The 26,322-nt window shown below is 42.8% G+C and overlaps 1 protein-coding gene across 4 annotated transcripts in view; it reads right to left on the bottom strand.

Moving 5' to 3' along the window:
- Positions 1-26,322, bottom strand: part of PANK1 (pantothenate kinase 1) — a 45,631-nt gene that overhangs the window by 8,177 nt on the left and 11,132 nt on the right. For 3 of the 4 annotated variants that reach the window (XM_075935119.2, XM_006121441.5, XM_075935121.2), the window contains exons 2-5: positions 10,234-10,586; positions 3,696-3,949; positions 592-768; positions 50-173 (exon numbers count right to left, since the gene is read on the bottom strand). In XM_075935119.2, coding sequence (XP_075791234.2) covers positions 50-173; positions 592-768; positions 3,696-3,949; positions 10,234-10,586 — 908 coding nt within the window. The other variant, XM_075935120.2, reaches the window with a different exon arrangement.

Raw genomic sequence — 26,322 nt, forward strand, 5'->3', positions numbered from 1 at the left:
TTAATGCTAGAGGTTTCAATGAAACTTATAGTAAAATTTGCAGAATTACCTCATTCAGTGCACACATGCGAGCAATGGAGCCAATGTTGTTGGTGATAGTGACCAAGGTAGCTCTGGCCAGGTCCTCTTTACTGATGGAATCTCTTTTTTCTTTACTCATCATGTTGCCAAAGCTGTGTTGGAAATATCAGTCCTTTTTATTCTAAATTATTCAGAAAGGTTAAATATTCACAGATCCATCTCAGTAAGTTTATATTATAAACAGTTTTGCTTGGATTTGATGCTGTTGACTCTGGGCACAACACGGACATGTGAGAAAGGACCTCTTAATAAAGAAAAACAGAATGGGTGAATATAGTTACAGTGGATAAAGGTGTTTCTTTCAAAATAATTTTAAATTTGCTACGCTTTGAATATCTTTATACTTTATTAGAAAACAAAAACAGAAGAGATCCTAAATGAGAACTCTGCACCACAGCAGGGCAACTTCTATACACAGACAAAAGACACTATCTAGGCATTAAGAGCTCAGTTGAGCATGCACAGCAAATATCTACTGAGCTCTTTGAAAACTACCAGATAAATATGTACCTGGATGCTACAGCAGATCCTTGAAGGCCAAATCGTTCATAGTCTCCCCCATAAATATCTTTCACCAGTTTATCGACATTGGTGCTGTCTCCTTTAGCTGCCATTTCTAGTGCTTCTTCAAAAGTCTCACAGCCAGTCAGCAAACAGCACAGGCCCAGGAATGTGCCACCTCCGAGACTAAAAGGAGAACAGAATTGTTAGGCACCAGGCCACTCTAAGAAGCAACATCCAGACATTCTCGGTCTCTTGCTTTTACTTGCTCTTTGCATGGCTTCTGTCTAGAAGTTCACATCTCCTATTTTGGACCAATGGAGGAAACACATGCTTGGCTGCATTTATAGTTATGAGCCAGGCCAGGTATAATCCCCATATTAGAAGCTTGGGAATGCTATTTATGAAGACCCAGCTGGGAGGACAAACCACAGGGATGCAGCTTACAGTACATTGCTCCAACCCACCTCAACCCCACCTAGTTGTAAACTTGGGAGTTATAGCTCAAGTACCTGTGGGCTGGGCTCTAGCCATCTCTCCCTGGTCATAGGGGTCAGAGTGGAAATCACTGGTAATCAGCAACCAAAGCACCCCCCCCCCCAATCCAGAAATAAATGGGCAAGGAGCAGCAAGAGCTGGATGCCTAGCAAGTGACCAGCAGGCTAGCCAAAGCACACTTTAGATAATAACAGGAAGCAGCTAGATACTTTCCCAGACCAGGGCAAGCAACAATCCCATTAATCAACTCAACCCTCCTGTCCAGGGCAAGGTGCAACGGGGCAAAGCCACAAAGAGCAGCCAGGGCTACCTACAGGTGCCAAAGCCATCAAGGCATTTGGGAATTTTAATGTTTTTTAAGCCTGTTCTGTACTGCTACCTTGTCAGGCTTCACTTCAGATAATCAGGCCATTTCTTGGTTATGTAAATAAAATAATGCATATTTATCATGTGCATATCAGGATGCTGAATATTCGTATAACTCCTCCAGATTTCCAAACCTTCAGCATCGACAGGACTCAGCACCAACATTTTTTAAAGCTGAATTCATGTGTGAACTCAGTGCTTGTGCAGGGTGAGGGGCCTGGAGATGAAAATCCTATTTATCAAATGAGCTGAATGTACAGGCCGTCCTCGCTATAAGTCCAGGATACGTTCCAAAAAACTTGGACTTATAGTGAAGCAACTGAAACTGGGGAATTTTTTCCCATGGCCGATTTTCATTTGCACAAATTGGGGGTTTTGTTTTGTTTTTTTTGGTGCAACTTAAGAGCAGGGAATGGAAGGACTTATAACACATCTGATTCTATGAGTGTCAATGACTTCAGTGTGGAATGGATGTGTACCACGGAGCGTATGGGACACTCCATACATATTTCTCCAAAATTTCCTGTCAACATGCCTATGTCACAGAAACAAGAAATAGTTTGACCTATTCACTCCTTGACCCCTTTATTGAAAAGGGTGAAAACTAGTCCAAGGTGGGACAGTATTTCTATGGAGTGGACAGCTGACCAACTAGAAAGTGGACTATTAATTCACTCCACAAAGTGTATTTGCCTATGATCCAGGTCAATTTTGCACCAATTAACTAGAGAATCTCAGATCTGAATAATCAGAATCAAGTACCACTCCAGTATATTAGTTATTAAACAATAATACACATATTTATATAAAATTCAGAGTTTTGAATTAGTTAAAAATTATCCACATAAAAAACAACATACAGGCTTATGGGCATGATTCTCCTCTTACAACTCTACTGAAGTCAATGGAGCTATGGTATGTAACAGGGCATCCAAGCCCTACAGCTTTAAAAAGTGACTGATTACTCTGAGTTTGTTTGAACTATATACTGGGAAACAGACAAACAGTTCAAGGATACAGAAGCTAAAGGCAAAGGAATTTTCAAGTTAATGAGTTAAAATATATTACTTATGAGGGGGGAGCAGCACACACAAGGCATGTCTACATAGCAGGGCTAAAAGCTGAAATAAGCAACGCAACTTGAGCTACATCAATTGCATAGCTCAAACTGAAATAGCTTATTTCGGCTTTTGGCGCTGTCTACACAGCAGGAAGTCCCAGTTAGAGCACTCTTCCTCCAACTTCCCTTACTCCTCATACAATGAGGGCTACAGGAGTCGGAGTAAGAAGTCATCCAGCTCGACATTATTTCAACATTATGTCAAAATAACTGCTTGCTGTGTAGACGCAAACTATGTTATTTTGGAATAACGCCAGTTATTCTGAAATAAAGCTGCTGTGTAGACACACACACACACACACACACACACACACACACACACACTTATTTATACAGGTTGAAGTAAACATGTTTTATATCCTATGTGTAAGTATAATGAAAAACAGTGAAATTTTCAGCATGCTTTCGATGTTAACTGATCTATCCTTAGATTTGAACGTACATTCAAGCTTTACGAAGAACAGAACTTTAGTGAATTATGTATCCTCTGAGAAGTGGGGATGGCCACAGAGGTTTGCCATAGCTTACTCTTTAAAAGATAGGGAGAAAAGATGCAACATTAGGAGATTTTAATATGAATGGCGGACTGACAATGAAGGGGAAGGAAGTCAGAGAAAACCACACACACAATTAGAAATAAATTCTTCAGTTTTGGAGGGGGCTGGCAATATCTAATGATCATTACTAGGAAAGATTAAGCAAGCGGGGAACTATTATACCAAGATTAATATTTATTTTGTGGTATTAATAGCAAAAATATAAAGGGTATTAGTAAATGCTTCAATAATTAAAAAAAAACTACATTTTTAGTTTAAATAATCCCCCCTCCCCCCAATATTCATCATATATGGAGATATTTTCATTTTTTCCCACACAATTCAAAAATTGCACACCTGCTGTATTTAAATGGCCAACAGCATGTGACACAATGCGGGAGGGGGGGAGGGGGTTGTTGTTGTTTTGTTTTGACAATGTGAGAATCTCCATAAAGAGAGGATAACTTTACAATTCAGTTGGGGTCACTAGGTCCCTGGCAGAGGGTGCCCTGCAGCTGCCTCCAAGCCGTCTCCTATGGAGGGATGGGGAGAGAGGTGACAATAATCTGACCCCATATATATGGCATATTTACCTGGTCCCTGTTACTCTTTTATAGTTGTCCTTGGAATACACGGCTAGGATGCTGACCCCTGAGCCTATATTAACCAGCAACATTGGATATGGATTATCAAGGCAGTAAGGCTTTTTCTGACACTGTTCAGGATCGGTGGGATTTTCAAAATAATAGCACTCTGGCTGGCCATTAAACCCAACAGAATCAACATACAGCAGGCCCTGGATCAAGCAGTCCAGCTCATCCAGTTTATGGAGCTGCAGATCAGCAATCTGTAAGAGATCAAGAAGTTAATAAATGAACATTTGTTAGTTCAACACATGCAACACAGAGAAGGGCAAAAGGTTCTGATGAAGCACTTTGTACTGTTTGTGTTGGATAATATGCTACCATTAAAGTAGTCAAAGTTCTATTTAAGCCAGAAGTCAAGTAAAAGTAGATGCTGTCTGCCCAGCAACAGGCATATCAAAAGATAATCCCTCCTATACAGTATACTTGAGTAGCTTTCAACCATTTTTCACCTGCGGACCCCTGAACATTTTCAAATGAAGGTGTGGATCTCTTTGTAAATCTTAGACACGATCCATGGACCAACCACAGACTACCGGTTGAAAGCCCCTTTTCTTTGGTAACAACCACCTTTCATGGATCCTGCAGGTCTGTGGACCAAAGGTTGATAATCACTGCAGTTCAGGCTTCAGGTTCCCTTTGCCCTAAAGAGACTTTCTGGACTATTTGCACAGCAAACTGCTGCCACCAATTAAGAGTTCAGATCAAATGGAAAACTCTGTAGGGAAACCTACCCTGCAGCTGTTTGACAGTACCTGACATGCATTTATACTCACATGGTTTATGCCCATGCAGTATTTTTATCCTCTCCCAGATATACAAGAATCAAATAATTTCTAGTTGCCTATAACCCCAACTGTCGTTTTGCATTTTGGCTCTGTCCTCCTTGTGTTTCCTCAGTCACACAACACAGTTACAATAAGGCAAAATGCTACATACCGTAGCACAGTGGTCACCAATAGATCAGGTGGCCAGGAAGCGATCAAGTGTCAACACTTCAGCAGCCCTTTTCCTGCTGTGCTGTCCCTGGGCCTCTGCTATGGAAGTGTTCCTGAGAGCCTCCTGTTTGCTGTACAGGGTGGGAGAGGCTGAGAGGGGGCACTGATGTCAGGGTGTACCCCTCTTCCCACCCCTGTACTCCATCTCCACAGAGTGAGCAGAGCAGGGCCTCAGAGAAGGAGTGGGGCAAGGACAGGGAAAGAGGCAGAACAAGGGCATTTGGGTTTGAGGTAGATCCTGGATTAATTTAAATTTAAAAAGTGATCTTGTGCTTAAAAAGGTTGCAGACTGCTGCTATAGCTGCATCTGTAGCCAAATACAATATGCACAAATAGCAAAGGAAGATTCACTTTTCTCTAGATATTCAAGTAGTGGAATGAAATACAGTTACTTTTCAATACATTTCATTTGTAACTCACATCACATGTTGTTCAGTGCCCTGTGAACAGGCTACATAATGAAGGAGCCATAATTAGTGATTACATGACCCTATAATCTGACTTTCAAAAATTTATGGACTTAAAATCTCAATCAACAGTGCACCAGATCAATCATCTTAATCTGATGTTTGTGCATCTCCAATAAATCAATTTAATACAACAAAAAGTATGACTCACACAAGCCTAAGAACAAAATAACCTGAAGTACCAATATCAAGAAAAGTACTGGGAACAAAATTATGATTCGGACATAATTTTCTTGCTGCAACTCTTCGGATCCATCCAGAGCTCCATCACAGAGAACTGGAATGTAGGGGAAGTAGATGAGGAGCTAACAGAGATCTGCTCTCTGCACCCATGGAATGCTTAAGTTTCAGTCCATGCTAACAGGGAAATAGGATTTCACTCTGCTCTTAGATGTGTCTATTAGGTCAGCTGATATCTCTCTCTCTCTCTCTCTCTCTCTCTCTCATTTTTATATATATATATATATTCCCAGCCCAAAAAACCTTATAATTATTGTACCTCCTTATACTTGTGACTTTTTTGTAACCATTAATTATTTTACCTTCAAAATACCTTTATGAGGTATTACTTACTCACATTCTACAGATGAGGGAACTGAATTACAGAAAGCTTAGTTTGCCCAATCTCGTACCATAAGTCAGTAATAGTATTAGAAAGAGAACAAGGCCCATTCATTAACCAAAACTTATTATCCTTCATAGAAGTGAGTCAAGTAGCTTTCCCATATCAGGAAACAGATGTTGCCTTAGACCTCAGCCATGGTATTGAATAGGTCTGTTTCTTTCCTGGTGCCATCATTCTACCCTGCCTCATTCTGTTCCATCATAGCTGTCAATCTTTCAAGACCCAGTTTTGCTGAAAAAGATCCAAAGTTTCATACATTGAGAAAGGCTGGTCACCTGTAACTCCCGTGCATTCGCTGATACTTCCAAGCCTTCTATCATCTTTTTCACATGTAAAGCCAGCTCCCCTCTGGCAGAAGCTGCCCTCCCCTGGAAGTTACTGATAACAGCAATTCTGCTGTCCATCGTAATGTCTCCCCAGAGCATCCCCTTCCAATATAATTTCAGGTTGGGAGAAGAAACTGCTGAACAAACAAGCAGGACTCTTGAAGGAAAAGATTGGAGCTTGTGAAGTTTACAGTGAGTTTTACTTGTTTAAAGAGGGTGTTTAAAGAGGGAGTTATTTCTTGGTTTTTGTTATCACACTGCATAAATGGCTTGGTTTGGGACCATGTATTATATTTTTATTGGAGTGTTTTGGAAATAATTATGATTGTCACAAAACAAAGAGCGGTTCTTCAGAAGGCTTGAAAAATCATCAGGAGCAGAAAGTTTTGGACAAGCAGGGACAGTACTGTGATCACAGAGGAGCAAGGGAACTATGCTATATTCTATACCTTACCCACAAAAGGTAATTTCCAGAGATAGGTAGGTTCCAGGATTAGACAGAGGGGTAGAGAGATGTGTTGGAGAAGTGCTACAAAAACCACTGTTTGCAGAACAGAGACAACTCCATCTGTACACCTGCTCAAACAGATTTTTCAAATACTTTCATCAAGGCCTTTGTGGCATGTGTAATAATGAACAAAGACATACCTGATCACACCCAAAGGAGGGTATAAATTCACTTGACACCATGGAAAAAGAGATGACACCAGATATTTGTTTCCACAGAGGTGGAAGCTGACAGGACCCTCACACTGTGAATGGGGCATTACTGATTGATTCTGTGTCCGTCCATTCTCCAGTATAGGGCATAGGGATGTAAAATCCCAATTAATCAGCTAATGGGGGATCTGGGCTGGGGACCAGCAGGCAGAGAGCTGCTCCAGCCCCCAAGCGTTACCAGTTAACCAGACCCAGTAAGCATTACCTGTTCAGGATGATGCTGACCAGTTAACTAAGTGACAGGTTAACCTTTCAAATCCCTATGAGGGGAACATTTCCTGCATCTCTGGGAAAGTTGTTCCTTGACAGTAGAACAAGTAATTATCCAGAGAAAAATATGACCATGCTGGATCAGAGTTGAAGTTTCGATGCAAGTAAATAACATGTACGAGGCCAGGTCTACACTACAGAGCTGTATCAGTGTAACTACATCATACAAAGGTGTGAAAAACCCACATCCTTGAGCAAGGTAGTTATACCAATCTAATTCCCTCCCTCCAAGTAGACATCAATGGGAGAGGCTCTCCTCTCAGTGTAGGAGCCCAGGATGTTAATGGTTAACGGGTCAGCCTCATCCTTAACAGGTGAGGCTTACCCGTTACCTTTAACCTGTGGGGCTGGAGCAGCCCCTTACCCACTATGGGTGGGTAGGGGGTTGCTCCATCCAACCAGGGCCCACCGCTGGTAGGGGATGTTCCAGCATGGCTGGAGCAGCCCCCAACCACTGCAGTTCTGGTCTTAGTTCACTGTGGACACCGGTGCTCCTTAAAAGTCAGCTCCCCTCGGGCAACAGCTCCCAATTCCTCCTCCCCGCTCCCCCACCTCTGATACAGAGGCAGCAAGGGTGGGGAGGAGTGCATGTAGTCAACAGGATTAACCGATAAGCCCAGGCTTATAGGTTACTTCTATAGTTGACTACAATTGTGTAGTCCCTAGTGACAAATCTTAGCTACTTTACCTTTCCCCAGATTCCACAGTTGATTCCTCTGCCCCAACATGATAACTCCTAGCCTTCTCAAGCAGAAGAAGAGTCAAACTAACACGAATTTTGTCAGTATCACAGCTACCCAAAGAACTCTGAATAGCAGTAGTAAAACTGACATATTTCTTCTGCGTCCTGGAGATCTATGGACGACAGTAGAGATATAGGAGCTGTCCCTATGCAGTCAAAATGGTACCCATCAATTTGCTTACATAAAGGAGGTTATATTTGCTATCATCAGGGCTGTAACGTTTAACAAACTCAGATTTCCTAATGTCTGATGGTACTCTTTGGGAAATATTTCTAAGGGTTGTGGGCAAATGAATTTTTCAAGCCCTGCACATAAGGTATAGATTAAGATTCCATCAGTAACAAAGAATAGCCTTTTGGGAATAACAAATATGCAATAAGTAATCACTGAACATGCTTTCCCTCTTCTTATTTCTGTGTACTTTTCAAATGATTTAAAAAGTAGGTCAGATGTATATTATAAAGTTAACAGATGTACACAAATACAATTCACACCTCGAGTGTACAGATTTATAATTTATCACAATTTTAATGGACACAAAAATATTATTCCAGTTTAAAATGACATTTCCATAAAAAACTGCCTTATTTCCCTATCATATTTATTTAGCTTCTGAATTATAAATCTGTTACCAGAACCACTCCCATTGCAGTCAGTGGCAAAATTCTTACTGATTTTAGTGGGTCTAGTTGAGAGCTAATTCGACGTGAGAGGGGCACTCCAGTCAATGCCAGAAACCCTGCCTTCATGAAGAGTAAGGGAAGTTGAAGGAAAAGCGTTTTTCCTTCGACTTCCTGCAGTGCAGACAGCACCAAAAGCTGAGTTAAGCTACTTCAACTTCAGCTACATGATTAACGTAGCTGGAGTTGTGTATCTTAATTCAACTTGGTCCTGTAATGTAGACATACCCTCTACTGACAGATGATGTGGGAAAAGCTGAAATTCTCAATGATTTTTTTCGTCTCTGTCTTCACAGACAAGGTCAGCTCCCAGACTACAGCACGGTATGGGAAGGAGGTGGGCAGCCCTCAGTAGAGAAAGTACTGGTTAAGAACATACTAATCTTATGAGCTGCATGTGATGACCATGATCAGATTTGCAGAATAGTTCTCTGGAGACCAAAACAAATGGATCCACCCTCGTGAGTCTGCAAAGGGTAGAGCAGGATAGAAATATCACCTTCCCCTTTTCTAATCGGGCTGGACAAAAATCAGAGATTTTTTAAAAATCATATTTTTAATTTAAAATGGATTTTTATCATTTAAAAACATTTTTCTTTTAAAAAATAAACTGATTTAAATTTAATTTGTTATTTAATTTAATTACATAACATCTGCTAAAGGCCTAACCTTACTACAATCTATTAAAAATTGTTTAAATTAAAACCATTAAAATTAATAAGTTAAATAAAATTAATAAGTTTAAATTGTTTTAAAAAACCATTAAGCAGTATATGTTTGCACTGGTTAAAGACTTGGAACTGTGGCAAGACTTGAGTCTGCAGCAGTGCTAACTCAGCTTTTGGCAGCTTTTTCAGATCAGAAAGAATATTTTGTTCATTTCTGTTTATTCGGCTACTTGAAATCATGGACTATTGTTCATTCAAAGTTAAGAAACTACCTGGGGTTTGATAAAAGGAGGAAAGCTTGTTTTCCTTTTTCAATCTAAGAATAAAAACTAGGTGTGATGAGATCTAATTCTAAACTTTTGAAGGAGATATGTAATAAATCAATTGGTTTTAAATGAAAAATCATATTTTCATAAATGTATTTTTCTTATGTATCCAACAGATCTATAGTAGTCTTATTTAACTAATAAAATAAACATTTAAAATATTTTGGGTGCATTTTTAATTGAAATAAAATTTCTATCCAAATACACCTAGATACAAAATTGAAAAAAAAAATCTAGTAAATAAGAAATGCATTTGGTTAAATAAATCCCCCTAGTTGGCAAGAAAAATACTAATTCCGTGTTAAAGGCTATACATAGTTGCAAAGAGATAACTAGTTTTGAAGATGACCAAAGAGAATCAACCTCTGAGCAAACAACTAAAATGTACAAATGAAAACCAGGATTAAAATTTTTGATTTAAATAAGCAAGCAAACCTTAATTTACATCAATCCACCCCAATTTTTCACCCCTAGGAAGTATCATTCTATACAGTTCTTCCCAATTAGCAATTCTTTAAATTAAATAAGTGACTGTATAGGAATAGCACAAAGAGGTGATTTTATTGAAAACTTTAGTTAATAGAAAGATTTGCCCGTATTTGGTTTTGGAGAAGAACTCACAGCTAGGTGCTCCTTAGTGAGATTATGTGCATTTCCCACATACCGTTCTGAAGTCCTCTTCAAACTTGTAAGCCCCACCTCCAGTGGCACAAAGTGTAGTGTGCAGGCTGGAGAAGTTCTTTTCACTACCCATCTGTATAAATCTATGCATGGCACAGCTGGGAAAACGGATGAAGTGCAAATTCCCTTTGCGTCCACACATGGTCAAGTTTTTCAGTTCAAGATGGACATCACGAATGCCTGTTTTACCATATGCTGTATTGGAAGTCAAGTATTTTCTAATGCTTTTCAGGTTTTCTACTTCTTCCTGTTCCTCTTCTGCTGTAATGTCTTTTGGTTCAAAGTAGACCAGTTTAACCAATGTTCCACCAATATCCATTCCAAACCAAGGGAATGCTGGTTAAGGGGGGGAAAAGAGAGAAATGCAATAAATGTTAGATTATCATATTACATAGAATACCTACAAAACTGAAATTCAAGTTAGCAAAGTTTACAAGATCAAATGCTGACCCTAAGGATTGTTGGACACCTGCATCTAACAATTGCAGATGCTAGACACTTCCTGATCAAATTTCATTCATAAAACCCCAGGATTAAAATAAAACTTCAGAGAAACTGGAAAAAAAAAAAGCCTCCAGATACTTCCGAAAACATAATTTTCTTCAGAAAAAATAAACAGATGTTACACATATAACATCGCTGACAACATCCATCTTACTCGGCACTAGAGATCACCACATCCTGAAATAGTAGGTTTACTGAATTTCATTTTACTTTGATTTCTAGCATTGCTAATTAAAATGGATTGAGGGAAATGAAAAAGGAACAGGAGAGTGAAGTTTTCAGTCACTTTGGCAGTGCAAGACAGCTATATTCCCTTTCCTCTCTGTTATCCTCCTCTGCTCTTTATTTGCAAAACAAGATCTCCAGAAACGGCATCTGCTATCCCATCTTTGACATCAACAGAACTGCCGGAGCGAAGATGTCTAGTCTGGACAGCTGCTACAAATTTCCTAAGTAACCACACTGGCATGACACATTTTCTTCTTGACAAAAGAAAGGCAGTTAAAACTACAGTGCTGGTGTTTTCTTCAAGATATTGAGACATCATCAGCAAGTAAAAGCATTAGTGACACTTTATTTTAATGCAGTGGTCCTCAATCTTTTGGGGCTGCCAGGTTTTGCCCTGGGTGCAAGAATGACTTGGGCTGGCCCTGGTCACTAGGTGGGCACACATAAATGCCCCGGCGGGCTCCATGGCACCCATGGGCACCGCGTTGGGGACCACTGTTTTAGTGCTTAAAAGCTCATGAACCCATCCCTTAAATCAAACCCCAGTTTCTGGGCAAAGATTCTGTGTACTATTTGTTCCTAATAATCTGTATGCACTGGAAAGACTACCATTCAAACTGTAGTACATCTTCCCTTCACCTCCAGCAAACACCATTGTCCAAGTACACCAAAGGTTTCACTTGGTCAACAGTATGAAAAACATTAAGCATTAGATACAGCAGCCAACCAATTTGTCAGAACAGCCTATTATAGTGTGGATGACAAAATACCCCCACCTGTAATTACCATGAATCAACTACCATTCACCTATTGCTGACAGTGAACCACACTGCCTTTCCCACACAGCAGTGGGGTGCAAAGGCATGTTTGCACCTTAATGTACACTTCTGAACTGGACTGTCCTTGGTAGCAAGTTCTCCTGGCACTATTTGTGCCTTTTCTTGGACACAACCTTTTGACTAACTATCCTGTTAGGGTGAAACCCCCCCCCCCCCCCCCCACCTACATCATGGAAGGCAAAGACTGGGACATGTTCTCTTAAATGTAACTATCAAAAATATTTCTTGTTTCAAAATAAACTGCAGAACTGTATCATGTTAGTGGTTAGATCTTCAACAAGCATTCTGTAAACTACGATACCCACACGAGGAAGTGAGAAGACAGATTGACAGAGCCAGACGTGTACCCAGAAGCCTCCTGCTACGGGACAAACCCAAGAAAGAAACCTACAGAACACCACTGGCCATCACCTACAGTCCTCAGCTAAAACCTCTCCAACGCATCATTAGTGATCTACAACCCATCCTGGACAATGATCCCTCGCTTTCACAGGCCTTGGGAGGCAGGCCAGTCCTTGCCCACAGACAACCCGCCAACCTAAAGCATATTCTCACCAGCAACTACACACCGCACCATAATTACTCTAGCTCAAGAACCAATCCATGCAACAAACCTCGGTGCCAACTCTGCCCACATATATACACCAGCAACACCATCACAGGACCTAACCAGATCAGCCATACTATCACTGGTTCATTCTCCTGCACATCTACTAACATAATATATGCCATCATGTGCCAACTATGCCCCACTGCTATATACATCGGCCAAACTGGACAGTCCCTACGTAAAAGAATCAACGGACACAAATCAGATATTAGGAATGGCAACATATAAAAACCTGTAGGGGAACACTTCAATCTCCCTAGACACACAATTGCAGATCTAAAGGTAGCCATCCTGCAGCAAAAAAAACTTCAGAACCAGACTTCAAAGAAAAACTGCTGAGCTACAGTTCATCTTCAAGTTTGACACAATCAACTCAGGATTAAACAAAGACTGTGAATGGCTAGCTAACTACAAAAGCAGCTTCCCCTCTTTTGGGATTCACACCTCCAGATCAGCTACTAGAAGTGGGCCTCATCCTCCCTGATTGGACCCACCTCATCATCTCCAGCCTGATTCTGGCCTGCATATTTATACCTTCCTCTGGAAATTTCCACTACATGCATCTGACGAAGTGGGTCTTTGCCCACGAAAGCTTATGCTCCAACACTTCAGTTAGTCTATAAGGTGCCACAGGACTCCTCGCTGCTTTTGCAGATTCAGACTAACACGGCTACCCCTCTGATACTTGATATGCTGATGACAGATCTCTAAATGCCAAAGACACACCTGCAGAATGAATCTGGATGCCTGCAGACCAGCCAGAATAATGATTGCTGGCTTGGGACACAAGGATAGGCCACTGAGCATGTGACCTGCTACAGCTTGGAAGATGCCAGGAGAGGTATCTAAATGCCATGTGGCACCCTCCATCTTGTCTCGAGTTCAGCTCCTGATCCCAGATGCAGCCTTATACGGAACAACAAGCCGGGAAGAACCATGGACCCATTCTGACATAAAAGTCTCTGATGTACATCCTAAGATAGTAGAGATGTTATAAACTGCTAAGAGCCTGTATTGAGAACTGGGTGATTCGATACATGTAATGTATTCTCCTTAACAACCTTTCTCTCATGCTTTTCTTTCTTTTATTAATAAACCTTGAGATTTTAGATTCTAAAGGATTGGACAAGAGTCCAAAACATGTAGTCCATTCTGGTGCACTGGGTTCACGTGCACTTAAGTCAGAGAATTTTGTGTAATAGTACCCATAGGGGTGGCACTCGGGCCTTTTCCCTCATAGCTCCTCCCACAAACATAAGGGCAGCACCACCCCAATCCCTTCACACCAAAAGTCCAGGAAAAAGGAAAGAGACTGTGATGCAAAGTAAGGATGTTAAATAACGACTAATTTACTAGTTGAGTAGTCAACAGAATCGACTAATCCATAGGCACTTCCACATTCCTCCTCTGAAATGTACAAGAGCCCACTGGTGCTCTTGAACATTTCAAAGGAGGAATGAGGAACTCTACTAGTCCCAGGCTGCACACAGTGTGCCAGCTTTGAAATGTACAAGAGCCCCCAGTAGAAGCACTTGTACATTTCAAAGCAGAAGTGTTCTCATGGAGCACGGGGTCAGCAGGGGACTTACAGTCTCCCTCTAACCCTGGGCTCCACGCTGTACTGCCACTTTGAAATGCCACACAGAGCCTGGGAAACATTTCTCCAGAGCCCGGGATCAGCTAAGATCTCCCCAGCTGACTCTGGATTGCATAGAAATGCCGCAGGAAGCCCGGGGTCAGCTAAGGAGTCCCCAGCTGACCCTGGGCTACACGTGGTACTGCTGCTTTGAAATGCCACAGTGGTGTTTCAAAGTGGCAGCGCCGTACAAGTGATCCTGGGCTCTGTGCGGTGCTGCCCCTTTGTAACGCGCTGTGGCGTTTCAAAGGGTCAGCGCCACATGGAGCCCAGGTACGCTTCCCCCTCCCGCTTTGCTACCTCTATTATATAAGGACAGAATTGACTAGTCCTTAACATTCTTAATGCAAAGGGCCTGGAGAGTAGGTGGTGGAATACACATCTGAATGAACATCTCAAGGAACAGTCACACCAGGTTACTGTTCTGCAAATGTCCAGCCTTAAGCCATCACTAAGACGACGACATTGATTGCTTGAACACTCTCTGAATGAGCCCATAATTATTCAGGGGACATTTGCAATTCCAGAAAAGGATAAAATATAGGAAGTTATCTAGTTGGAAATGGTTTCTGTTGAGATCAATTTTCTATTCATTAATTTAGTGCAGAACACAAAAAGTTGGCATTATGTACAAAACACTTTAGTCCTTTCTAAATAGATTGCTAAGCAATGTCTGTCTTCTAAGGTATGTTACGTTGCTTCTCTGCACTTGAATATGAATTTAGGGGAGAGGGTTGGAAGAAAATAACCCAAATAAGATTAAACTGAGACACCACTCTGAATAAAAATGTTGGATGCGATCATAAAGCTACTTTGTCCTGGAAGAACAGATATCTGCTATTAAGGCTTATATCCCACTGAGTCTTCTTGCCGATGTTCTAGTCAGAAGAATGAACATAAGAACAGCCGTACTGGGTCAGACCAAAGGTCCATCTAGCCCAGTGGCCTGTATGCCGACAGTGGCCAGCACCAGGTGCCCCAGAGAGGGTGGACCGAAGACAATGATCAAGTGATTTGTCTCCTTGCATCCTTCTCCAGCCTCTGACAAACAGAGGCCAGGAACACCATTTCTATCCCCAGGCTAATAGCCTTTTATGGACCTAACCTCCATGAAATTATCTAGCTTCTCCTTAAACTCTGATATAGTTCTAGCCTTCACACCCACCTCTGTCAAGGAGTTCCACAGGCTGACTACATGCTGTGTGAAGAAGAACTTTCTTTTATTAGTTTTAAACCTGCTACCCATTAACTTCATTTGGTATCCTCTAGTTCTTCTATTATGGGAACTAATAAATAACTTTTCTTTATTCACCCTCTCCATATCACTCATGATTTTATATACCTCTACCATATCCCCCCCTCAGTCTCCTCTTTTCTAAACTGAAAAGTCCCAGTCGTTTTAACCTCTCTTCATATGGGACCCGTTCCAAACCCCCAATCATTTTAGTTGCCCTTTTCTGAACCCTTTCCAAGGCCAAAATATCTTTTTTGAGGTGAGGAGACCACATCTGTACACAGTATTCAAGATGTGGGCGTACCATAGTTTTATACAGGGGCAGTAAGATATTCTGTCTCTTATTTTCTATCCCTTTCTTAATAATTCTTAACATCCTATTTGCCTTTTTGACCGCCGCTGCACACTGTGTGGAAGTTTTCAGGGAACTATCCATGACAACTCCAAGATCTCTTTCCTGAATTGTCGTAGCCAAATAAGACCCCATCATAGTGCATGTATAGTTGGGTTTACTTTACTCTTATCCACATTAAATTTCATTTGCCATTTTGTTGCCCAATCACTCAGTTTGGTGAGGTCTTTCTGGAGTCCCTCACAGTCTGCTTCTGTCTTGACTATCCTAAACAGTTTGGTGTCATCCACAAACTTTACCACGTCACTGCTTACCCCTTTCCCCAGATCTTTTATGAATAAGTTAAATAGGATTGGTCCTAGGACTGACCCTTGGGGGACACCACTAGTTACCCCTCCCCATTCTGAAAATTTCCCATTTATTGCTACCCTTTGTTTCCTGTCTTTTAACCAGTTCTCAATCCATGAAAGGACCTTCCCTCTTATCCCATGGCAACGTAATTTATACAAGAGCCTTTGGTGAGGGATTTTGACAAAGGCTTTATGAAAATCTAAGTATACTATATCTACTGGATTCCCCCTTTTCCGCATTTTTGTTAACCTCTTCAAAGAACTTTAAGGGTATGTCTACACTACCCTCCTAATTCGAACTAGGAGGGTAATGTAGGCATACCGCACTTGCAAATGAAGCCCGGGATTTGAATTTCCCGGGCTTCATTGCATGAAGCCGGCCGGCGCCATTTTTAAATGCCGGCAGTTCGAACCCCGTGCCGCGCGGCTACACGCGGCACGGAATAGCTAGTTCGGATTAGGCTTCCTAATCCGAGCTAGCTGTACTCCTCGTAGAATGAGGAGTACAGCTAATTCGGATTAGGAAGCCTAATCCGAACTAGCTACTCCGTGCCACGTGTAGCCGCGCGGCACGGGGTTCGAACTGCTGGCATTTAAAAATGGCGCCGGCCGGCTTCATGCAAATGAAGCCCGGGAAATTCAAATCCCAGGCTTCTTTTGCAAGTGCGGTATGCCTACATTACCCTCCTAGTTCGAATTAGGAGGGTAGTGTAGACATACCCTAATAGATTAGTAAAACAGGATTTCTCTTTACAGAAACCATGTTGACTTTTGTCCAACAAATTATGTTCTTCTCCGTGCCTGACAATTTCCCATTTGAGTTCTTTTAGAACCCTTGGATGAATGCCATCCGGTCCTGGTGAATTGTTGACATTAAGTTTTTCTATTTGTTCAAAAACCTCCTCTAGTGACACTTCAATCCGGGACAGTTCCTCAGATTCACCACCCACAAAGGACGGTGCAGATTTGGGAATCTCCCTAGTGTCCTCAGCTGTGAAGACTGAAGCAAAGAAATCATTTCGTTTCTCCGCAATGGCTTTATCATCCTTGATTGCTCCTTTTATATGTCGATTGTGTAGGGAACCCACAGGTTTTTTAGCAGGTTCCTGCTTCTAATGTACTTAAAAAACATTTTGCTATTTCTTTTTGAGTGTTTGGCTAGCTGTTCCTCAAAATCTTTTTTTGCTTTTCTTATTACATTTTTACACTTGATTTGACAGTGTTTATATTCCTTCTATTTATCTCACTAGGATTGGACTTCCACTTCTTAAAAGATGCCTTTTTGTCCCTCTCTGCTTCTTTTACATGGTGGTTAAGCCATGGTGACTCTTTTTTAGGTCTCTTGCTATGTTTTTTAATTTGGGGTACACATTTAAGTTGGGCCTCTATTACGGTGTCTTTAAAAAGTTGCCATGCAGCTTGCAGGGATTTGGTTCTAGTCACTGTGCCTTTTAATTTCTGTTTAACTATCCTCCTCATTTTTGTGTAATTCCCCTTTTTGAAATTAAATGCCAGAGTGCTGGGCTATTGAGGTGTTCTTCCCACCACAGGAATGTTAAATGTTATTATATTATGGTCACTATTCCCAAGAGGTCCTGTAACGGTTCTCTCCTGGACCTGATCCTGCGCTCCACTCAGGACAAATGGCTCTCCTCTACGAGGACACAGCCTACGAACATGTTGCTATTGGGTTGAACAGCAGACCTATGAGCATCACTGCAGAAGAAAGGTGAATACCTTTGAAATTTGTTATATGGGGTTTAAAAATAACCAATTTCCTTGGATGGGAGAGTGTTTTAAAGCTGAGAGTGCAGCTAAATGAACCTGCAAGGACCTAAAAGGAAGAACCAGAAATTTCAAATGCAGTCTAAAATGTCCTGAACCCAAGCTGATGTTGGCCGAATTCACTTGGCTATTGCCTAAATAAAAAATTATTTCCTTTACAGCCTCTTCCCGACTTACGAACCGGTTACGGACCAAGCAATTGGTCGTAACTAATTTTATTCATAAGTCAGACCACACAGAATTACATGCGACTGCGCTGTTCGTAAGTGTGGTTCGCGTTCATAACTCGGGGTCCGCCATTTATGATAGCTTTGGTCATAACTGCAAACGGTCGTAAGTCGACTGTTCGCAACTCGGGGACCGGCTTTATACCTTGTAGCTGGTTTTCTACCACCAGAATTTCCGTAACAATTCTGAGAATCCCCTCTCCCCCTTTGATATAGGAAGAAATATAAGGCAAGGCATATATTAGGGATGTTAAATTTTGATAAGCAGGCGAGCCGCAGCTGGATTAGCTCCCGGGCCCGGCCTTTTAAATGTATTAAGATCCTGCTGGCTCTTAATATATTTAAAAGGCTGAAGTGCAGCAGGGGGAACCTTATGCAAGCCAGGACAACTGATTCCTGGCTCGCGTTAGGTCCCCCTGCTGGGCTCCAGCCTTAAATGTAAAAAAGCTGGAGCACAGCGGGGACCCGGCATGAACCAAGAATCAGCTGGCCCAGCTTGCGCCAATTCCCCCTCTCCCCCCTCTGATTTTTAAATGTGTTAAGAGCTGGCAAGCTCTTAATACATTTAAAAAGCAGAGGTGCAGTGTCTGGGACTGGGCAGAAGCTGGGAATCAGTTTATTCCCAGCTTGTACCCAGTCCCTGCTACACCCCTCCCCCCACCTCCTCTGCCACCTGTGGAGATGGTGCTGGGGGGAACCGGCTTCTAAGCCAGCTCCCCCCAGCACAGGCTCCTGCTCCCCCGCTTGCTGCCTCTGAGAGAAAAATAAATACTGTCTCTTGCTGTAACTATTGTTTGACAGAGGCAGCAAGGAGGGGAGGAAGGGACTAGTTGAGGGACTAGTCGACTATCCGATAAGCTTTTGCTAGCATACATCAGGTCTTCGTCCCAATTCAGAAAGAACATGGAGACCCATGCTGTTTTCTGCTCAGAAACAGAACTGATGACTCTTCCAGTTATCCTCTGCCACAAATTAGTCAACTGAAGAAGGAATGCAACCCCATTCTCAGAAAATGGATCTCAACACTATTCTTTATGTGCCACTTGTGGTCAGCTGAGACAGGCCTGCTGAGGTGATTGGCTAGCTGATTTTGAAAGCCTGGTAAGTGCATTCCTGTGTGCATGTTATCTGACTTGGTGAAGAAGTGCCAACATTCCCTTGCTTTATGATCAGACTGGCTATACCGGGCTCCTCCCTGTTACCATAACACATTGGTGTAGTACTGTCCTGGAGTACACACACTACTGCTCATTGAGTATGGTCCTGGAAGATCCCCCACATACAGGCAGTCCCCGGGTACGTACAAGATAGGGACTGTAGGTTTGTTCTTAAGTTGAATCTGTATGTAAGTCGGAACTGGCGTCCAGATTCAGCCGCTGCTGAAACTGATCAGTTTCAACAGTGGCTGAATCTGGACGCCAGTTCTGACTTACATACAGATTCAACTTAAGAACCCCAGGCATCCCCAAGTCAGCTGCTGCTGAAACTGATCAGCGGCTGATTCCAGGAAGCCCGGGGCAGGGGCTTCCTGTAGTCAGCCACTGGTCATTTTCAGCAGCTGCTGACTAGGGGACACCTGGGGCAGAGCAGCTGGGGTGCTGCTGGGTTGGTCCAGTGGCACCCAGAGCGGCGCTACGGGACCAACCGGCAGCGCCCCAGCTGCTGTACCACAGGCGTCCGGAGCAAAGCCGCGGAGCACGGGGGCAGCGGGACAGCCCAGACGCGCCATGGCTATCCTGCTGCCCTCGGGCTCCGTGGCTTTGCTCTGCTTTGCTCCCCGTCCCCCTGGTCTGCAGACCAGGGGGACGGGGAGCAAAGCGGCGGAACACGCGGGCAGCGGGACAGCCCAGACGCGCCGTGGCTATCCTGCTGCCCTCGGGCTCCGCAGCTTTGCTCTGCTCTGCTCCCCGTCCCCCAGGTCTGCAGACCAGGGGGAGGGGGAGCAGAGTAGAGCAGAGCAGTGGAACGCGCGGCCAGCTGACAGCCCAGACGCGTCTGGGCTGTCAGCTGGCCGCGTGCTCCGCTCTGCTTCCCCCCCCCCCCAAATGGTTTGCAGACCAGGGGGAGGGGGAGCAGAGCGGAGCAGAGCAGAGCGGCAGAACGCGCGGCCAGCTGACAGCCCAGACGCATCTGGGCTGTCAGCTGGCCGCGTGCTCCGCTCTGCTCCCCCTGCAGATCAGGGGGAGGGGGAGCAGAGCGGAGCACAGCAGAGCGGCGGAATGCACGGCCAGCTGACAGCCCAGACGCGTCTGGGCTGTCAGCTGGCCGCGTGCTCCGCTCTGCTCCCCCTCCCCCTGGTCTGAAGACCAGGGGGAGGGGGAGCAGAGCAGAGCAGAGCGGCAGAACGCGCGGCCAGCTGACAGCCCAGAAGCGTCTGGGCTGTCAGCTGGCTGCGCGTTCCGCCGCTCTGCTCTGCTCCCCCTCCCCCTGGTCTGCAGATGGGGGGCGGGGGGGAGAGAGCAGAGCGGAGCGCGCGGCCAGCTGACAGCCCAGACGCGTCTGGGCTGTCAGCTGGCCGCGCGTTCCGCCGCCGCTTTGCTTCCTCTCCCTGGTCTGCTCGAGACCAGGGAGAGGAAGTGCCCCGTTCGTAACTGCGGATCCGACGTTAGTCGGATCCGCGTAACTCGGGGACTGCCTGTATTATATATGGCCTGATGTCCCAGCACCTATTTCATGATCTGTCCCACCCACAAGCCGAGAATCATTGATCATCATTGATGCTCTCCCCAATCTATTGGGCAGGCATCGGTAACTAATGTTCTTAAAGGCAAAGGGACAGTCCCCACCCTACCTTATACTGTCTCACTCACTGCTGCCCAGAGAGTCCAGTATTTCTGGAGGCATTTGTATAAAACTGTGAAACGACTGACAGTTTGGATGATAGACTAACCTCAACTATAGCTGATGTGGTGAAGATGCAGCTTCACATAAATGCATACAGCCATAGAGCCTAGTAATTTTAGACCTACAAAAGCTGTTGTAGAAGAATGTGATTGGAGGTCGAGATATAGGTGCTGAATAGGGATGTTAGATATTGATCAACTGAATAGTTGAGTAACCGCATTCATTCCTATCGGTTACTCAACTATTCTATAGTCCCCGGGGGTGGAGCTGGCAGCCAGTGCATGCTGGCCCCACTCCTGGGGAGCCCCCTGCCACCCTGAGCTTCTGCTGGAGCCCCTGTCCGCTTGAGCCTCTGTCCACAGGGAGCTGGGGCCCCCCTGCAGACAGGGGTTGCTACAGAGGTAGCGTGGGGTGGGGGAAGGATTTGAGTAGCCGAGAAGATTAACGATAAGCCTATGCACCCCCTGTGCTGCTGCCTCTCACTGGCCCTGCCTTCTCCCCTTGCTGCCAAAGGGGAGGGGAGAGAAGGAGAGGATGTGTAGTGTTGATAGGATTAACCCATAAGCCAAGGCTTAATTGTGTATTTAACTACATATTGACATCCATACTCCCAATACATACATGTATTATTATTGTTGTTACTACTTGGTACTTCCTGAACAGCATATATATTCTCTGTAATTTTAGCCTTTCAAAGTGTGCTATTTTAGTGTTTTGACTGGTCTGTGCACTTAGTAATTTTTATTTCTCTTACACTTAAATTTAATTCCGTGAGTAGTGAGTTCTAAAATGCCTAGCCTGTCCTGACAGAAGTAATTATCCATTTGGTAACTTTTTAAAATTATATATTAAATCTAGGTATTTTGTTTCTACCGGTGGTGCACAACAGCGCATGCATCAGTGCTCATAAGAACATGTACTCCACACATGTCTGGAAAAAAAAAATCAAGTAACCATGGTCATAGACTAAGCTCAACTATAGCTGATGAGGTGAAGATGCAGCTTCACATGCTATACTACGTAAAGGCATACAGCCATACAGCCTAGTAATCTAAGACCTACACAAGGTGTTATAGAAGAATGTTCTTGGAGGTCGAAATGTAAGTGCTGAATAGGGATGTTACATCTTTGTCTAGACATGGAAACGGCTTTAAGGAAAAGGGCACAACTATCACCTCTTTGAATAATGCTAGGCAAAATTCTCTACTGAAAGCACTCAAAGAAGAATTATAAATTATATATGATACTGACAATGAAATTCTAAGGGAGATTAGAGAGGCTACCAAATAAAAAATGCTATAATAATGGGGGATTTTAATTATCCCCATATTGACTGGGTACATGTCACCTCAGGAAGAGAAGCAGAGATACAATTTCTTAATGGCTTAAATGACTGCTTCTTGGAGCAGCTGGTACAGGAACCCACAAGAGGAGAGGCAATTCTCGATTTAGACCTGAGTGGAGTGCAGGATCAGGTACAGGAGATAACCATTACAGGACCGCTTGGGAATAATGACCATAATATAATAACATTTAACATTCCTGTGGTGGGAAGAACACCTCAATAGCCCAGCACTCTGGCATTTAATTTCAAAAAGGGGAATTACACAAAAATGAGGAGGATAGTTAAACAGAAATTAAAAGGCAAAGTGACTAGAGCCAAATCCCTGCAAGCTGCATGGAAACTTTTTAAAGACACCATAATAGAGGCCCAACTTAAATGTATACCCCAAATTAAAAAACATAGCAAGAGACCTAAAAAAGAGTCATCGTGGCTTAACCACCATGTAAAAGAAGCAGTGAGGGACAAAAGGCATCTTTTAAGAAGTGGAAGTCCAATCCTAGTGAGATAAATAGAAGGGAACATAAACACTGTCAAATCAAGTGTAAAAATGTAATAAGAAAAGCAAAAAAAGATTTTGAGGAACAGCCAAACACTCAAAAAGAAATAACAAAATGTTTAAGTACATTAGAAGCAGGAAGCCTGCTAAAAAACCAGTGGGCCCCCAAGATGATCGAGATATAAAAGGAGCAATCAAGGATGATAAAGCCATTGCGCAGAAACGAAATGATTGCTTTGCTTCAGTCTTCACGGCTGAGCATGTTAAGGGAGATTCCCAAATCTGCACCATCCTTTGTGGGTGATGAATGTGAGGAACTGTCCTGGACTGAAGTGTCATTAGAGGAGGTTTTTGAACAAATAGAAAATCTTAACAAATCTCTGGGACCGGATGGCATTCATTCAAGGGTTCTAAAACAACTCAAGTGGGAAATTGCTGAACTATCATCTGTAACCTATTTGTAATCTATCCTTTAAATCGGTTTCTGTACCTAATGACTGGAAGATTGCTAACGTGACACCAATATTTTAAAAGGGCTCTAGAGGCGATCCTGGCAGTTACAGACTGGTAAGTCTAACTTCAGTACCAGGCAAATTAGTTGAAACAATAGTAAAGAATAAAATTGTCAGGCACAGAGAAGAACATAATTTGTTGGACAAAAGTCAACATGGTTTCTGTAAAGGGAAATCATGTCTTACTAATCTATTAGAGTTCTTTGAAGGGGTTAACAAACATGCAGACAAGGGGTATATAGTAGATATAGTATACTTAGATTTTCAGAAAGCCTTTTTACAAGGTCTCTCACCAAAGGCTCTTGTATAAATTACATTGTCATGGGATAAGAGGGATAATCCTTTCTTGGATTGAGAACTGGCTAAAAGACAGGAAACAAAGGGTAGGAATAAATGGTAAATTTTCATAATGGTGTGGTGTCCCTCAAGAGTCAGTCCTGGGACCAATCCTATTCAACTTATTCATAAATGAGCTAGAGAAAGGGGAAAGCAGTGAGGTAGTAAAGTTTGCGGATGACACTAAACTGTTTAAGACAGTCAACACAGAAGCATGATAGAAATGTAGCCGTGTTAGTCTAGCATAATATAATTTATGCTATCATGTGCCGAAAGTGCCTATCTGCTATGTACATTGGATAAACGTCTCAGACACTTTGCCAAAGAATCAATGCCCACGAAACAGATATTAGACAGGATCACAAAGAAAAAACAGTTTCTTGCCATTTCAACCAGAAAGGATATTGTCTCAACGACTTGATTACCTGCATCCTGCTTCAAAGATCTTTTAAGACTACACTTGAAAGAGAATCCTCTGAACTGTCTTAAATTCATGCTTAAATTCGACACTTTACACCTAAGCTTAAACAAAGACATAACTTATCTTACCCATTACAAAGATAGCTCCCCCAATTATCACCTCTAATATCATTAACTCCCAGACATTCACCTCCCCTCCTCCCCCCAGTCCTCCTTCTGTTCTGAAATTTGATTTGTCCTTTTCATATGTGTTCATTTTTTAATTGTATCCTTTAGCATATATGGTTATGACAATTTTCTTCCACTATTTGATCTGAGGGTCTGGCCCACAAAAGCTCTTCTTGTTTAAAGTGCTACATAGTCTTTTTTTTTTGTTTCAACACAGAAGCAGACTGTGAAGAACTTCAAAAAGATCTCACCAAACTGAGTGATTGGGTAACAAAATGGCAAATGAAGTTTAAAGTAATGCACATTGGAAAAAATAACCCCAACTATACGTACAGTATGATGGAGGCTTATTTGGCTACGACACATCAGGAAAGAGATCTTGGAGTTATCATGGATAGTTCTCTGAAAACTTCCACACAGTGTGCAGCGGCAGTCAAAAAGGCAAATAGGATGTTAAGAATTATTAAGAAAGGGATAGAAAATAAGACCCAGAATATCTTACTGCCCCTGTATAAAACTATGGTACGCCCACATCTTGAATACTGTGTACAGATGTGGTGTCCTCACCTCAAAAAAGATATTTTGGCCTGGGAAAGGGTTCAGAAAAGGGCAACTAAAATGATTAGGGGTTTGGAACGGGTCCCACATGAAGAGAGGTTAAAACGACTGGGACTTTTCAGTTTAGAAAAGAGGAGACTGAGGGGGGATATGATAGAGGTCTATAAAATCATGAGTGATGTGGAGAGGGCGAATAAAGAAAAGTTATTTATTAGTTCCCATAATAGAAGAACTAGAGGATACCAAATGAAGTTAATGGGTAGCAGGTTTAAAATGAATAAAAGAAAGTTCTTCTTCACACAGTGTGTAGTCAATCTGTGGAACTCCTTGCCAGAGGAGGGTGTGAAGGTTAGGACTATATCAGAGTTTAAGGAGAAGCTAGATAATTTCATGGAGGTTAGGTCTATAAAAGGCTATTAGCCAGGGGATAGAAATAGTGTCCCCGGCCTCTGTTTGTCAGAGGCTGGGGATGGTCGGCACAAGACAAATCACTTAATCACTGTCTTCGGTCCACCCTCTCTGGGGCGCCTGGCACTGGCGACTGTCGGCAGACAGGCTACTGGGCTAGATGAACCTATGTTCTGATCCAGTAAGGCAATTCTTATGTTCTTATAACCCAGGACAACAAATTCACACTCCTTGAGTGACACAGCTAACCTGTGAACAGGAAATTAAGACACTTGGATAACATCAGAATGGGTCAATATGCATAATATGGAACAGGTTTGAGAGTAAGTGTGTTCAAGGTAGCAGAACCACTCATTTGCAGAGACACTGTGCAAATTAATGAGTTCTACTACTGCACAAAACTGATGCTGTCACTTTTTTTTTTTTTAAAAGGTTAGCTTCTCCTTTTATGGTATGAATGTTACAGGCCATACTAGATTTACATGAACACCTCAGAACAGCCATAATGGGTAAGATCAAAGGTCTATGTAGCCTAGAATCCAGCCTTCTGACCATGGCCAATGCAGGTGTCCCAGAGGGAATGAACAGTACATGTAATCATAAAGTGATCTATTTCCTGTCTCCCATTTCCAGATTCTGGCTGGCCATTGATTGACCTATCCTACATGAACTTTTTAAAATCCTGATATATTCTTGTATAGTAAGCCAAACAAGGTCTGCTGCACTGAAAGAAAAGAACAGGTAAAACTGGCTCAGCTGGTGCCACTCCTCCCCCAGCACTATTTTGGATCCAGAAGTAGACGTATGGTAGGGTCTCCCCTGCACACAGGTTGGGGTCACTAGGATACAGATGGTCCCTCCCTCCATTCTCTCCTGTAACAAGACAGTGTTTTTGTTTCTTTAAAAGTCTCCTTTCCTGTATATTGAAATAGTTATTTCAAAGCTATTACAATGTAAACGTAAGTGTGTATTTAAATACAGAAGTAAGGGAAAATCATGTCACTCACTTATCAGGTGCAAAAGTGCTTTGAACCCAATAGCAAATAATGATAAATAAACAAACAAGTGACAAGACTGTCATGTATGACAAGTGCTGTGCGTGTGATGAGGTGTCCCTACATCATGCCAGTTTATAGGAACTCCACAGAATCATTAACAGGGCAGAACTGGGGGGAGTACTATTTGAGGTAATAGCATTATCAACGCATTACAGGGTTTAT

Source organism: Pelodiscus sinensis, chromosome 8, assembly GCF_052426305.1.
Source record: "Pelodiscus sinensis isolate ZL-2025 chromosome 8, ASM5242630v1, whole genome shotgun sequence".
Lineage (NCBI taxonomy): Eukaryota > Metazoa > Chordata > Testudines > Trionychidae > Pelodiscus > Pelodiscus sinensis.